Below are 15,791 nucleotides of genomic sequence, written 5' to 3' on the forward strand. Positions count from 1 at the left end.
TTGACCATCCTAAAAGTGCCTTCCTCCCCAAATGCTTTATTTTTTTCTATTTCCCTTATCACCATCTGCCACACTAAAAATTTTATATGTTCACTCTCTCTCCCTCTACTAGAGTTTAAGCCACATGATAACAAAGATTTGTCTATGTTTTATACCAGGGTATCCCTAACACTTATAATACTGGTTATCATATAGTAGGTGCTCAATAGGTATTTGTAGAATGAATAAATTCTAATACAGCGAAAACAGCCAACAGATATCCTATTTTCATACTTCTAACTAGCTGAGACTACTTAGTTAAAATAATTTCGCTTGTAAAATCTACATTTATGACTTCTAGATCTTTGAAACAGAATAAAGGATAAAATCATATGCAATATTTTCCTTATATATTATTTTATATATATATATATATTATACCTATTAAGTAAGTTTTCAGTTAACAACCACTGAACATAAATCTTCTCAGGAGATATTACATTACAGATATGCACAGGCAATTCTTTATTATAAAGTGACTGAAAATTCTCATTAGGTAGAGATTTTGCAGACACAGGATTTAAGTTGTGTACTTCATTTGAAATAATTTCTTCTGGAGAAGGATCCCAAACTTCAATATGCATTTGAGAATTATCTTTGAGGATGTATCTGAAAAACAACAAAAGTTAATGAAAAGAACTGTATGCAAAATATTTGTTTGCATTTGCTCAGGTCTGTATCTCGACTGTGATGATGCTTGTATGACTATTTTTGTCAAAATTCATTTAACTGTGGACCTAAAACAGGTGACTTTTTACTGTATATAAGTTATACTTCAATAACCCTCACTTTAAAAAGAAGGGAGAAGATTCAATCCCAAATTTTTTTTTTTTTTGAAATGGAGTCTAGCTCTGTCACCCAGGCTGAAGTGCAGTGACGTGATCTTGGCTCACTGCAGCTTCCGCCTCCCAGGTTCAAGCAATTCTCCTGCCTCAGCCTCCCAAGTTGCTGGGATTATAGGCACCCGCCACCATGTCCCGCTAATTTTTTGTATTTTTAGTAGAGACGGGGTTTCACCTTATTGGCCAGGATGGTCTCAAACTCCTGACCTCATGATCCGCCTGCCTCAGCCTCCCAAAGTGCTGGGATTACAGGCGTGAGCCACTGTGCCCGGCCCAGTTCAACATTAATTTGAATGTTTATTCTCATTTCTTTTCCGCTCTCATTTGAGACCTATAGTGGAAAAGCTCCTGATTCTAGCTCCTCCAGCATGAGAGTGAGCAGGAAAGCATGTCCACAGATCATTAATACTAGTATGAGTCACTGCAGGCCTCTATGGGGCGTCACTACTTCTTTGGCTTATGCTGACAGGCATCACATGTGGGTGCTATCTGAATACTGGCTTTCTTTTTTCTTTCTTTTTTTTTTTTTTTTTTTTTAAGACAGAGTCTTGCTCTGTCAGACAGGCTGGAGTGCAGTGGCACAATCTCAGCTCACTGCAACCTCCGCCTCCTGGGTTCAAGTGATTCTTCTGCCTCAGCCTCCCGAGTAGCTGGGACTATAGGCGCGCACGCCACCACACCCAGCTAATTTTTTTATTTTTAGTAGAGATGGGGTTACAACATATTGGACAGGCTGGTCTCAAACTCCTCTCAAGTGATCTGCCCATCTCAGCCTCCTCCAGGGCCACTCCCACTGCACAAGTCCCTATTGTGGAAGAATTCTTTGTCTTGACCTCAAAACCCTGCCACCTGTCCTTGCCACCACTCTACTCTTCTGCTTCTGGGGTCACCCTAACCACTAGCCTGTCCTGGGTGAGTATTAGCACAATGGCTCAAGCCTGGTTATCATTCAAAGTATCTACTTGAATCCAGGAAAATTAACATTTCTACAAATGGAAATGTAAGCTACTCTACCACTACGCTTATTCTCCATCCTGCCATTTCTCTTCCCAATTCCTTTCTCAATTAGGCACAAGGGGCTTCCTAAGCAGAAATAAGACGGCAGTCTCCTTTCCTTAGAAGCACTCTCAAGGAGCCTTTCTCTTGGTTTCTGGGTTCCTTAGTAATGGAGGGAAAAGTCACTCTAGTCCTCATTAATGACTCCAGTTATTTTCTATTTTTTCTGATCCAGGACAGGGAAAATTCCCAGGTCTACAGTCTAAGCTCATCTCCAATGGAGAATGATATGCCACTTTCCGTTCTTGCGATTACAATGTTACATAAGAACATGAACTAACAATGAAAGCTTACATATCTACTTACCCTATTTCATAAGATGCTAGGCCCTCTTTAACTAGCTGGTCATTAATACTAGTAGTAGTCATTTCAGGAGCACCAAGAGAATCGAAAAGCTCAACTAAGAGCACATTATCTTCCAGAATTTCTGTAAAACCATTAAGAAAGTTTGGGGAAAGAAATATGTCACAAAATATACTAAATGAGGCAATTTTTTTTTTTTTTTTTGGAGACAGAGTCTCACTCTGTCGCCCAGGCTGGAGTGCAGTGGCGCGATCTCAGCTCACTGCAACCTCTGCCTCCTGGGTTCAAGTGATTCTCCTGCCTGAGCCCCCCGAGTAGCTGGGACTACAGACACTGTCGCGCCACCAGGTCCAGCTAATTTTTTTTGTATTTTTAGTAGAGACGGGGTTTCACCATGTTGGCCAGGCTGGTCTTGAACTCCTGACCTCAAATGATCTGCCCACCTTGGCCTTCCAAAGTGCTGGGATTACAGGCCTGAGCCACCGCACCCAGCCTAAATGAGGCAATTTTTTTAAAAATTGGAAACTTAATTTCTTTCATTTGCACACATGACATTTCTTGTAGAATAATGTCATAGTCGCTAGGAGTTAGAGTAGCATTTTGCAGATACAAATGGTCAGTGTTATCTGTAACATATACAAATTAGTGAACATTTTATTTTAGGTTACTGTGTGCCATTATATAAAGAAATCAGTTCAAAGCTTTTAGATTCAGGAAGTATATTCATTGAAGAAGTGTTCTGTTGTATTCTTAATTGTTTTATGGAACTCAACCAAGTTCCAGGAGGACCAAGGTGAATGAAAGTTAACTCAGGCCAGTGATCATCTGCAAAGGTTTAAGCTTTTATAAAAATGGCACAAAGTTTAAAACAACAAAAACTCAATCTAGAACCCTCAATTAACTAGAACTTTTTTCTGTCTCCATGTTTTTTAGGACAAACCATCTAACTTTTAATTCTGTTTATCAGATCTATTTCTTAAACTAGACTGGGAGTTAACTGAGTGTAAGGCTTGTGTCTCATCTGTCTATTTACTTATTTATGGTACACTGCACAGGGAAATTGGTCAATAAGTATCTGAAATATGGTAGACAAATTTCTTTAGAAAACATCTCTAAAAAATGCACTGAGATCTGTATATGCCTACACCTTTCCAGCTGGTAGCTGCTAGTCAGAATGATTCTAAATAAAAAGATAACCATTACCAACAGCAACATTCTATATTAACCAAGTTATAAGAGTTATAACAGTATACATTTAAAAGCTTTTTAAAAATTTTTTTCCATTAAGTTATAGGGGTACAGGTGGTATTTGGTTAAACGAGTAAGTTCTTTAGCGGTGACTTGTGAGATTTTAGTGCACCCATCACCCAAACAGTATACACTGTACCGTATTTGTAGTCTTTTATCCTTCGCCCCCCTCCTACTTTACCCCCAAGTTCCCAAAGTCCATTCCTTTGCGTCCTCATGGCTTAGCTCCCACATATCAGTGAGAACATACAATGATTGGTTTTCCATTCCTGAGTTATTTCACTCAGAATAATAGTCTCCATTCTCATCCAAGTCACTGCAAATGCTGTTAATTCATTCCTTTTATGGCTGTATAGTAGTCCATCATTCATATTCACACACACACATATATATGTATAAATCACAGTTTCTTTATCCACTCATTGATTGATGGGCATTTGGGTTGGTTCCACGATTTTGCAATTGTGAATTGTGCTGCTATAAACATGCGTGTGCAAGTGTCTTCTTCGAATAATGACTTCTTTTCCTCTGGGTAGATATCTAGCAGTGGGAAGGCTGGATCAAATGGTAGTTCTACTTTTAGTTCTTTAAGGAATCTCCACACTGTTTTCCATAGTAACTGTACTAGTTTACAATCCTGCCAGCAGTGTAGAAGTGTTGCCTGTTCACCCTACGCATGCATCTACTGTTTTTTGATTTTTTGATTATGGCCATTTTTGCAGGAGTGAGGAGGTGGCATCGCATTGTAGTTTTGATTTGCATTTCCCTGGTCATTAGTGATGTTGAGCATTTTTTCATACCTTTGTTGGCCGTTTGTGTATCTTTTTTTGAGAATTGTCTATCCATGTCCTTAGCCCACTTTTTGATATTTTTTTTCTTACTGATTTGTTTGAGGTCATTGTAGATTCTGGATATTAGTCCTTTGTCAGTTGTACAGATTGTGAAGATTTTCTCCCACTCTGTGGGTTGTCTGTTTACTCTGCTGACTGTTCCTTTTGCCGTGCAAAAGCTCTTTAGTTCAATTAGGTCCCAGCTATTTATGTTTGTTTTTACTGCATTTGCTTTTGGGTTCTTGGTCATGAAATCCTTGCCTAAGCCAATGTCTAGAAAGGTTTTTCCAATGGTATCTTCTAGAATTTTTATAGTTTACTCTCTTAGATTTCAGTCTTTAATCAGTCTTGAGTTGATTTTTGTATAAGGTAAGAGATGAGGATCCAATTTCATTCTCTTACATGTGGCTAGCCAATTATCCCAGCACCATTTGTTGAAAAGGGTGTCCTTTCCCCACTTTATGTTTTTGTTTGCCTTGTCAAAGATCGGTGGCTGTAAGTATTTGGGTTTATTTCTGGGTTCTCTATTCTGTTTCATTGGTCTATGTGCCTATTTTTGTACCAGTACCACACTGTTTTGGTGACTATGGCCTTATAGTATAGTTTGAAATCAGGTATTGTAATGCCTCCAAATTTGTTCTTTTTGCTTAGTCTTGCTTTGGCTATGTGGGTTCTTTTTTGGTTCTATATGAATTTTAGAATTTTTTTTCTAATTCTCTGAAGAATGATGGTGTTATTTTGATGGGGATTGCACTGAATATGTAGATTGCTTTTGGCAGTATGGTCATTTTCACAATATTCATTCTATCCATCAATATGGGTACCACTGCAATATGGTAGAATCAGATGGATTCTACCCATCCAATATTGATTCTACACATCCATGGGATGTGTTTCCATTTGTTCATGTCCTCTATGATTTCTTTCAGCAGTGTTTTGTAGTTTTCCTTCTAGAGGTATTTTGACTTCTTGGTTAGTTATATTCCTAAGTATTTTATTTTTTTGCAGCTGTTGTAAAATGGGTTGAGTTCTTGATTTGATTCTCCGCTTGGTCGCCGTTGGTGTACAGAAGAGCTACTGATTTGTGTACATTAATCTTGTATCCGGAAACTTCACTGAATTATTTTATCAGTTCTAGGAGCTTTCTGGAGGAGTCCTTAGGGTTTTCAAGTTAAACAATCATTATCATCAGCAAACAGTGACAGTTTAACTTTTTCTTTACTGATTTGGATGCCCTTTCTTTCTTTCTCTTGTCTGATTGCTCTGGCTAGGACTTCCACTACTATGTTGAAGAGGAGTGGTAAGAGTGGGCATCCTTGTCTTGTTCCACTTCTCAGAGGGAATGCTTTCAACTTTTCCCCATTCAGAATTATGTTGGCTGTGGGTTTGTCATAGATGGCTTTTATTACATTAAGGTATGTCCCTTGTATGCCAAATTCCTGGGAGTTTTAAGCATAAGGGGATGCTGGATTTTGTTGAATGCTTTTCTGCATCTATTGAGATCATGTGATTTTTAATTCTGTTTATGTGGTGTATCACATTTATTGACTTGCATATATTACATCCCTGCATCCCTGGTATGAAACTCACTTGATCATGGATTACTTTTTTGATATGTTGTTGGATTCGGTGAGCTAGTATTTTGTTAAGGATTTTAACATCTATGTTCATGAAGGATATCAGTCTATAGTTTTCTTTTTTGGTTGTGTCCTTCCCTGGCTTTGGTATTAGGGTGATGCTGGCTTCATAGAATGAATTAGGGAGGGTTCCTTCTTTCTCTATCTTGTGGAATAGTGTCAAAAGGATTAGTACCAATTCTTCCATTGTCTGGCAGAATTCTGCTGTGAATCTGTCTGGTCTTTTTTGTTGTTGGTAATTTTTAAATTACCATTTCAATTTTGCTGCTTGTTATTGGTCTGTTCAGGATATCTAATTCTTCCTGATTTAAGCTAGGAGGGTTGTATTTTTCCAGAATTTAACCATCTCTTCTAGGTTTTCTAGTTTATGTGTGTAAAAGTGTTCATAGTAGCCTTGAATGATCTTTTGTATTTCAGTGGTGTCAGCTGTAATATCTCCTGTTTCATTTCTTAGTGAGATTATTTGGATTTTCTCTCATTTTCTTGGTTAATCGTGCTAATGGCCTATCAATTTTATTTACCTTTTCAAAGAACCAGCTTCTTATCTTTTGTATTTTTTGTTTGTTTCAATTTCATTTAGTTCTGCTCTGATATTGGTTATTTCACCAGGTTTGGGTTTGGCTTGTTCTTGTTTCTCTAGTCTTTGAGATGTGACCTTAGAGTGTCAGTTTATGCTCTTTCAGTCTTTTTGATGTAGGCATGTAGGGCTAGGAACTTTTCTTAGAACCCACCTTTGCTGTATGCCAGAGGTTTTGATAGGTTGTGTCATTATGTCGTTCAGTTTGAAGAAATTTTTAATTTCCATCTTGATTTTTTGACCCAATGCTCATTCAGGAGCAGGTTAATTTCCATGTATTTGCATGGTTTTGAAGGTTCCTTTTGAAATTGATTTCCAGTTTTATTTCATTGTGGTCTGAGAGAGTGCTTGATATAATTTCAATTTTCTTAAATTTATTGAGGTCATATGGTCTTAGAAATTTCCATACGCTGTTGAATAGAATAGGTATTCTACAGTTGTTGGATGAAATGTTCTGTAAATATCTGTTAAGTCCATTTGTTCCAAGGTATAGTTTAAATCCAGTTTCTTTGTTGACTGTCTTGATGACCTGTCTAGTAATGTCAGTGGAATACTGAAGTCCCCTACTATTATTGTGTTGCTGTCTATCTTATTTCTTAGGTCTATTAGTAATTGTTTTATAAATTTGGGAGCTCTAGTGTTAGGTGCCCATATGTTTAAGACTGTGATATTTTCCTGTTGGACAAGGCTGTTTACCATTATATAATGTTCCTCTCTATCTCTTTTAACTGCTGTTGCTTTAAGTTTTGTCTGATATAAGAATAACTACCCTTGCTCGTTTTTGGTGTCCATCTGCATGAAATGCCTTTTTCCACCCCTTTAGTTCAAGTTTATGTGAGTCCTTATGTGTTATGTGAGTCTCCTGAAGGCAGGAGATGGTTGGTTGGTGAGTTCTTACCCATTCTGTGGTTCCGTATCTTTTAAGTGAGCATTTAGGCAACTTACATTCAATGTTAATATTGAAATGTGAGGTACCATTGCATTCATGGTGCTCTTTGTTGCCTGTGTACTTTGGTTTTCTTGTTCTTTGTTTTTGCTTTTTAACTTGTATTTTTGTTTTACAGGTCTGGTGTGATTTATGCTCTGAAGAGATTCTGTTTTGATGTGTTTCCAGGATTTGTTTCAAGATTTAGAACTCCAAAATTTTAGTAGTTCTTGTAGTGGTGGCTTGGTAATGGCGAATTCTCTCAGCCTTTGTTTGTCTGAAAAAGACTGTATCTTTCCTTCATATATGATGCTTAGTTTCACTGGATAGAAAATTCTTCGTTGATAAGTTGTTTTGTTTGAGGAGGCTGAAGATAGGGCCCCAATCCCTTCCAGCTTGTAGGGTTTCTGCTGATAAATCTGCTGGTAATCTGATAGGTTTTCCTTTATAGGTTACCTGGTGCTTCTGTCTCACAGCTCTTAAGATCCTTTCCTTTGTCTTAACTTTGATAACCTGATGACAATGTGTCTGGGCAAAGATCTTTTTGCGATGAATTTCCCAGGTCTTCTTTGTGCTTCCTGTATTTGGATATCTAGGTCTCTAGCAAGGCCTGGGGAGTTTTCCTTGATTATTCCCCCAAATACATTTTCCAAGCTTTGTGCTTCTTGTATTTGGATGTCTAGGTCTCTAGCAAGGCTGGGGAAGTTTTCCTCAATTATTTCCCCAAATATGTTTTCCTGAGGAAGAAGAGAAGTCTATGGTTTGGTCATTTAACATAATCCCAGACTTCTTGGAGGCTTTGTTCATATTTTCTTTTTTCCTTGTCTTTGTTGGATTAGGTTAATGTGAAGACCTTGTTTTCGAGTTCTGAATTTCTTTCTTCTACTTGTTCAATTCCATTGCTGAGACTTTCCAGAACACTTCGCATTTCTAAAAGTGTATCCAAAGTTTCCTGAATTTTTGATTGTTTTAAGCTATTTCCTTGAATGTTTCTCCCTTCACTTCTTATATTGTTTTTTGGATTTCCTCGCATTGGGCTTCGCCTTTCTCTCCTGATTAGCTTAATAAATAATCTTCTCAATTATTTTTCAGGTAAATCAGAGACTACTTTTTGGTTTGGATCCACTGCTGGTGAACTAGTGTGATTTTGGGGGGGTGTTGAAGAGCCTTGTTCTGTCATATTACCAGGGTTGGTTTTCTGGTTCTCATTTGGATAAGGTCTGTCAGAGGGAAGGTCTAGGGCTGAAGACTGTCGTTCAGATTTTTTTGTCTCATGGGGTGTTCCCCTGATGTAGTACTCTTCCCCTTTTCCTATGGATGTGGCTTCCTGTGAGCTGAACTACAGTGATTGTTGTCTCTTTCTGGGTCTAGCCACCCAGAGAGTCTACCTGGTTCCGCGCTGGTACTGGCGGTTGTCTGCAGAGAGTCCTGTGATGTGAACCACCTATGGGGTCTCTCAGCGGTGGACAGCAGTGCCTGTTCTCGTTGAGGTGGTGATGGGGTGAAATGGGCTCTGTGAAGGTTCTTAGCTTTGGTGGTTTAATGCTCTATTTTTGTGCCAGTTGGCCTCCTGCCAGAGGTGGCAATTTCCAGAGAGCATCAGCTGCGGTAGTACAGGGAGGAACCGGTGACGGGCGGGGCCGTAGAACTCACAAGATAATATGCCCTTTCTCTTCAGCTACCAGGGTGGGTAGGGAAGGACCATCAGGTGGGGGCAGGGTTAGGTGTGTTTAAGCTCAAGACTCTCCTTGGGTGGGTCTTGCTGAGGCTGCTGTGGGGGATGGGGGTGAGATTCCCAGATCACTGGAATTGTGTGCCTAGGAGAATTACGGCTGCCTCTGCTGAGTCATGCAGGTTGTCAGGGAAGTGGGGGAACGATGGCAGTCACAGGCCTCACCCAGCGCCCACGCAAACCAAAGGGCCAGTCTCATTCCCACTGTGTTCCCCCCATCAGCCCCAAGTCTGTGTCCAGGTGGAGAGCAATATGGGTTTGAAAACCTGCCCCAGGCTATCTGCCTCCAAGCTGGGAAAGAAAAGGGCTTGGTTCTTCCCCTCCCTGTGGAGTCTGCACACCAGATCTGTACCCTCCCCCGAGTTCTGGCCAGGAGGCTTCTCACCCTGTTCAAATTGTTACCAAGTTCAGCTAGAGATTTCCTTCTCCCTGTGGAGTTTTACCCCCTGCTCCTCTCCCATTGAATCCCTGTGGCACCAGGCAGGAATGGGCTGCTTGGGGACCCAGTGAGCTCCCAGGGCCTTTCTGCTGCTTCCTCTACCCCTATATTTCACTCAGCTCTCTAAATTGACTCAGCTCCAGGTAAAGTTGGAGACTTCTCCAACAAACAGACCTTCAGCTTCTCCAGTGGAAGTGTGTTTTCAGGAGAGGAGGGTCTCCCTTTCCCACTTCTGCAGTTGGGGTACTCAGTTTTGGGGGCTCTCCCGGGTCCTCCAGGAGCAGTCCGCTTCCTGCAGAGGGTTTGTTGCTTTTTTGTTAATTTGAGACGAAGTCTCGCTCTCTCACCCAGGCTGGAGTGCAGTGGCACAATCTCGGCTCACTGCAACTTCTGCCTCCGAGGTTCAAGTGATTCTCCTGCCTCAGCCTCCAAGTAGCTGGGAGTAACAGGTGCGTGCCACCATACCTGGCTAATATATATATATATTTTTATTTTTAGTAGAGATGGGGTTTCACCATGTTGACCAGGCTGGTCTCAAACTCCTGACCTCAGGTGATCCACCCACCTCTGACCTCCCAAAATACTGGGATTACAGGCATAAGCCACCACACCTGGCCTAAAAAGCTTTTTTACCAGGAGTTGAAAAAAAAAAAAATTCCTGGCTACTTTTCAATGTTCCAGATAAATTATCTAGACACAAAAGGCTAAGCAACACTGAGCCTCAATAAACTTTGATCTCCCCTGCTTTTCCATCTCCTGTTAACTTTAGTTCTTTGGTTTTATACTTCTTATGCAAAAAGTTTTTATTCCAATAGGGTCAACTTTCTCTGTGTTCTGTACCTTTATCATCTTCCCTGCTCTCCTCTTAATCATATATAAATGTTCCTTGCTTTCTAAGGTAACACAGCATGTATTAATGGCAGGTTCCTGTTCTCAGCTGTGGTAGTTCACTTTATTATAAAGGTCTTGAACTCACAATTTTACTGCTGTGCAGGTGAATGGGAAAAGACAGTTTTGGTTTGGCAAGGCCTTCTGGCACTCTTTAAATAAAATAATCTAGGTTAATAACTATGCCACAGCTAGTGTTTGGATGTCACTGGTATTAAATAATTATGTGAAAAAGAAAGAAGAGGAATCAAGAAAGAAACCCAAGAAATCTTGATTGACTGTCCATGGGAAATTATTCTAGGAGGGGGCAAAAACCCCACGAAACATGATTCCTAAAGGAAGGCTGGAAAACAGTTATACAGGTTAAAGTTGGCTCAAAATCAGTGGAGACTGTTCAAGGACCAAGAGGTCTTTAATTCATTTGTTCATTTCAGAGAAGCTAAATAGAAAACTTCTATAGCCTAAGGATACAGTCTGTATAATCACATTCCTCTTAAATGACACTATTTCTTTAGAACAATTTCTTGTTCTGAAGTAAATAAATTATCAGAGATATACTATCATTTCTAGGTTATGACTTTGAGCAATTCATTTCTAGGCTCCAGTTTCCTCACATTGAATAGTCCAATAGTCTTACGATAAAGGAAAGACATGGATACAGTAAAAACTACCCCTGAAAGTCCCATACATCTATGCTAAGAAAACATGGTCTCATGTATCCTGCACTACTATTCATTAAGCCCAGCCCAGCCCAGCCAGTGTGTGTTACAACTTTGGAACTTATCAAAATATCAGATGAAAAACAGATTCCTGGTCAGGCACAGTGGCTCACACTTGTAATCCCAGCACTTTGGGAGGCCAAGGAGGGAGGATAGCTTGAGCCCAAGAGTTCGAGACTGGCCTGAGCAACAAAGTAAGATCCCATCTCTACAAAAAAAATTTAAAAATTAGCTGGCCATGGTGGCATATGCCTGTGGTCCCAGCTACATGGGAGGCTAAGGCAGGAAGATCACTTGAGCCCTGGAGGTTGAGGCTGCAGTGAGCCATTGTTCACACCACTGTACTCCAGCTCGGGTGACAGAATGAAACCCTGTCTCAAAAAACAAAAAAACCAAACCAGATTCCCAATCCCCGTATCTAAAACCCTTAGGGCCAGGCATGTTTCAGAATTCAAAATTCTTCTAATTGAGAAAAGCTACTCAGCACCTATCCTGCATATGTATCTAATACCCCCAGCAGAGTCTGGGGCAGCAGCCCACAAACATTATCTTGAAGTAAAATATGAATATTCACTATAAACGAGATAAAGACTATATACAGCCTCATGCCAATTCAGAACCAATTTTGCTGCTGAACTTTTGATTTTCAGAACTTGTTATGTTACAAAATTGTGGGCTAGTGGTCAAGACTCTATTTTGGGCCCAATTGCTCCAAAAAAGGAGTAACTTTTTTCAAATTATGCTGAGAAGCCACAGTTGAATTCACTTAAGCCAGTGAGACAAAAAAACAGCAAGGAAAAGCTGTTTACCAATCATGTCCCACCTCCCCTCACTTTCCTGGAAATTAAACATTAGCATCCACTATGTTAAGGACAAGGACAGAGCCCTAGCAAAAATGCAAACAAATAAAAGAAGCTAATTCCTGGCTTTGGGGCTTTCAAGGGGCCATGTCAAGGGTGCTTGATCTTTTATGGTGATTTCTGTCCTGATGACTTTAGAGTCCATAAAAGATATAATTCCATTGTACCTAATTCTCAACAAATCTTATCTCTCACCACTACTACTGATGGCACACTGAATTTAGTCTAAAATTTGACAAATGTTATTCATATTATTATTTAAAATTATATGTGATTACATAACAAGTAAAAATGGAACTTACTGATAACTGAACATGTCATAAATTTATCTTGAGCCTTTTCTTCAAATTTTTCTTTAGCTTCTTTGGACCACTGCATTGTCCTTTTATATGGTTCAATATAGGCCAACTTACATTTAATTGCCTGTGTCAGACAAAATTCCACCATTAAGAAAAAAATTTAATTTCTACCTACTTTAGAATTCAAGTTTTATGTAAGTGTGTACAAAACTAATCTTCATGTTTGAATTTAATACATATTAGAAATAATCAAATAATGTGTGAAGGTGTCTGTAAAAGTACTTTATAAACACAAATCATTGAAATCAGCAGAGTATTTGGCTGAATGAACCATTGTACATTCACATACCGGAATAACAAGCATTCATTACAGACACTTATGATACATTAATTACTTGTAAAAAGCAGGTTACAGGACGATTTATAGTCTGATTCTATAACTGCTGAAAGCACAGATGTATCTGGAAGTACAGATATCAAAAATATTGAACAATGATTCTGAGTGATTCTCCCTTTTGCTCATTTGTTTTTTTTTTTTTTTTTTGAGACCGAGTCTTGCCCTGTCACCCAGGCTAGAGTGCAATGGCATGATCTCGGTTCACCGCAACCTCCACCTCCCAGGTTCACGCAATTCTCCTGCTTCAGCCTCCTGAGTAACTGGGATTACAGGCACACACCACCACGCCCAGCTTATTTTTTGTATCTTTTTAGTAAAGATGGAGTTTCATCATGTTAACCAGGCTGGTCTCGAACTCCTGACCTCATGATCCCCCCGCCTCGGCCTCCCAAAGTTCTGGGATTACATGCATGAGCCACTGCGCCCAGCCTGCTCATTTGTATTTTAAAATTTTTTTCTATAATACTACACATTTCCTAAAATGAAAAACACGGCTTAAAAACAACTCAAACAGTATATAAATTAGAAAACAAGGCTCCTTCTTACCCTTCTTTCAGAATACTACTCCTCCCCAGAGATAACAAGGTTCAGTTTTTTACATATTCTCCCAGGCTTCTCTATTGTACACACATATATACTTAAGTATAAATATGATCACAGTAGAAGTACTTTTGAGATAAGCATTTTTAACTTGATATATCATGAACGTGACTCTTACCACAATATATGATCTCAAAATGATATATTAAAAGCTGCCAACAAGTACTTAAGACATAAATATACCTGATTAATGTTTAATATGCTTATTTGCCATGATATACATATTATTTCTTCAATAGTAACCACAGCAGCATTTATCTATAGTCCCTGTATCAGAAACTAGACAAAAAGGGAGGCTAATATTTCTATGGTGACAATAGCTTCTAAAAATACTTCCATATTTGTGCTGATATTCTAGCCCTAGAATTCATAATAAATAGATTACCTTCTCTGGGGCATTCAGAAACTCATCCTTTATTTTACGCACGTCTTTGATTGTTATTTTTGCAGTATTACCAAAGTCCACATATCTAACTTCAACTTCCTGATGTCCAGGCAATCCTTGAAAAATTATGAAATTAGAAATTACAAACTTGGAAACAGAATTATCTAGAAAAATTTAGACTGGCTTATAGCCAAATAGATTAGAATACTTTTAGCTTCAATATACAAACTCTTTTATATTTATATTTTATATACATACTTTTTATATTTTATATATATACTTTTTAAAATGTAAAAAATATTTCAAATATGTGAACCCCGAAATCATCCATAGTGCAGACTTATAAGAATAAAAAACTAGTATGCTTTAAATATTCAAAGGATAGCCAAAATCAGGATAACAAAATTATATGGCAGGTGGTATGACTTAAAAGTTAAGAATTAGGCTGTGAGTCAGACTGACCAGTTTAGAACACTAGCTCCATCACTAAAATTCTATGTGACCTAAAGCAAGCTAATTAATATCTCTAAGATATTATCCTGAGCAAGTTACTTTTTCTCTCTAAGCCTCATTACTTCATCTGTAAAACGGATACACCAATATAATCTAACTTCATGAGATGTTTTTGGAGGATTCGCCTATTTAAAAAGCACAAGGTAGAAAGTAAGCACTTAATACATGTTTATTGTGAGTCAACATAGATGATCAAACAAGGCAAAAGATTCAACAAACTAAAGATTCATTCATATAACAGTATCTGTGAAATTTTGAAAAAATATTGTACTTGGGGTATGTTGCAAAAAAACAAGTAGAGAGAGACCTCTGTGTCAGTCTATTCTCTATACTTTAAAGAAATCTCTGGAAGTTTCAAACACAGAGAAGTTTTTAAAAAAGACGTATCACACACTAACCTTTTTGAAAACACTCAAAATACATAGTTTTCAAACTTAAAGACTAATACAATATCTATCATTTCAATATGCAAGAAAGTCCAGTATTCTCTGCTCCTTGGCAGAAGTAGAAGCAAGTGGCACAGCACTAGCACTCACTCAAGATGACACTCCAAACATAGGCCCTACGGTAGGAGATATCCATGATAATTGAGAAGATATGTGTTATTATAAAGCCAAAAGACGGGGGAAGCTCTCCCAACTTCCACTGGAAACCCCTTGCTAGAAGGATGTTCTCAATTCTGCCAATGCCATTAGATTCTTACTCTTCCTAAAGTCTCTGAATGAAAATGTAGTTTTAAACAAATAGACGGATATGGAAAGTAACTTAAAGAATGTTATTGTTTTATCTTAAGTATCACATGAGAACAGAGTCAGACATGGAAGGTCTCAAATTTCCCCATTTATGTTCTCTGGAGAAACTATGGGAAGATGGCTCCACACGAAAAAGGGAATTAAACTCAAGAGGTAAACATGGCATCCATAAAACAAGGGATCCAATACTGGAGGACAATGAAGTGTATAGCCAACTGAAATACATTTCCAGAATAAAAAATGTGTAGTAAGCCTAGAGGGTAAGCAGCCCAATTGGAGACGATAAAGGATGTTTTTGGCCACATGTGATGGCTCACACCTGTAATCTCAGTGCTTTGGGAGGCAGAGGCAAGAGGATCACTTGAGCCCAGGAGTTTGACCCCAGCTCTACAAAAAAAAATATATAAATTAGCCAGGCGTGGTGGCAAGTGCCTATAGCCCCGGCTAAACTTGGGGCTGAGGTGGGAGGATTGCTTGAGCCCAGGAAGCAGAGGTTGCAGTGAGCCATGATCATGTTCCACTGCACTCCAGCCTGGATAACAGAGTAAGACCGTCTCAAAAAGGATGTTTTCATGCTTTAAAAAAAAAAAAAAAACTAACATTTATCATATGGAAAATGGTTTTGAACTATTAAAAATACACTCACAAATTAAAAGAAAACAAAGTGAAAAGTGAACATAATTATGAACTCACAATAGAATTAAACAAAGTATACTTTATGGCTTTATTTACACAGAGTATGAATTTAAT

General features: G+C 38.6%; 1 protein-coding gene across 5 annotated transcripts in view; it reads right to left on the reverse strand.

Moving 5' to 3' along the window:
• RNF17 (ring finger protein 17) overlaps window positions 1-15,791 on the reverse strand; it is a 137,686-nt gene that overhangs the window by 44,152 nt on the left and 77,743 nt on the right. For all 5 annotated transcript variants that reach the window (XM_063650630.1, XM_054445930.2, XM_054445929.2 and 2 more), the window contains 4 exons: window positions 13,777-13,892; window positions 12,398-12,518; window positions 2,244-2,364; window positions 421-648 (listed from right to left, as the gene is read on the reverse strand). In XM_063650630.1, the coding sequence (XP_063506700.1) occupies window positions 421-648; window positions 2,244-2,364; window positions 12,398-12,518; window positions 13,777-13,892 (586 nt within the window). The remainder of the gene's footprint in view (window positions 1-420; window positions 649-2,243; window positions 2,365-12,397; window positions 12,519-13,776; window positions 13,893-15,791) is intronic.

This window comes from Pongo pygmaeus, chromosome 14 (genome assembly GCF_028885625.2).
Source record: "Pongo pygmaeus isolate AG05252 chromosome 14, NHGRI_mPonPyg2-v2.0_pri, whole genome shotgun sequence".
NCBI classification, from domain to species: Eukaryota; Metazoa; Chordata; class Mammalia; order Primates; family Hominidae; genus Pongo; species Pongo pygmaeus.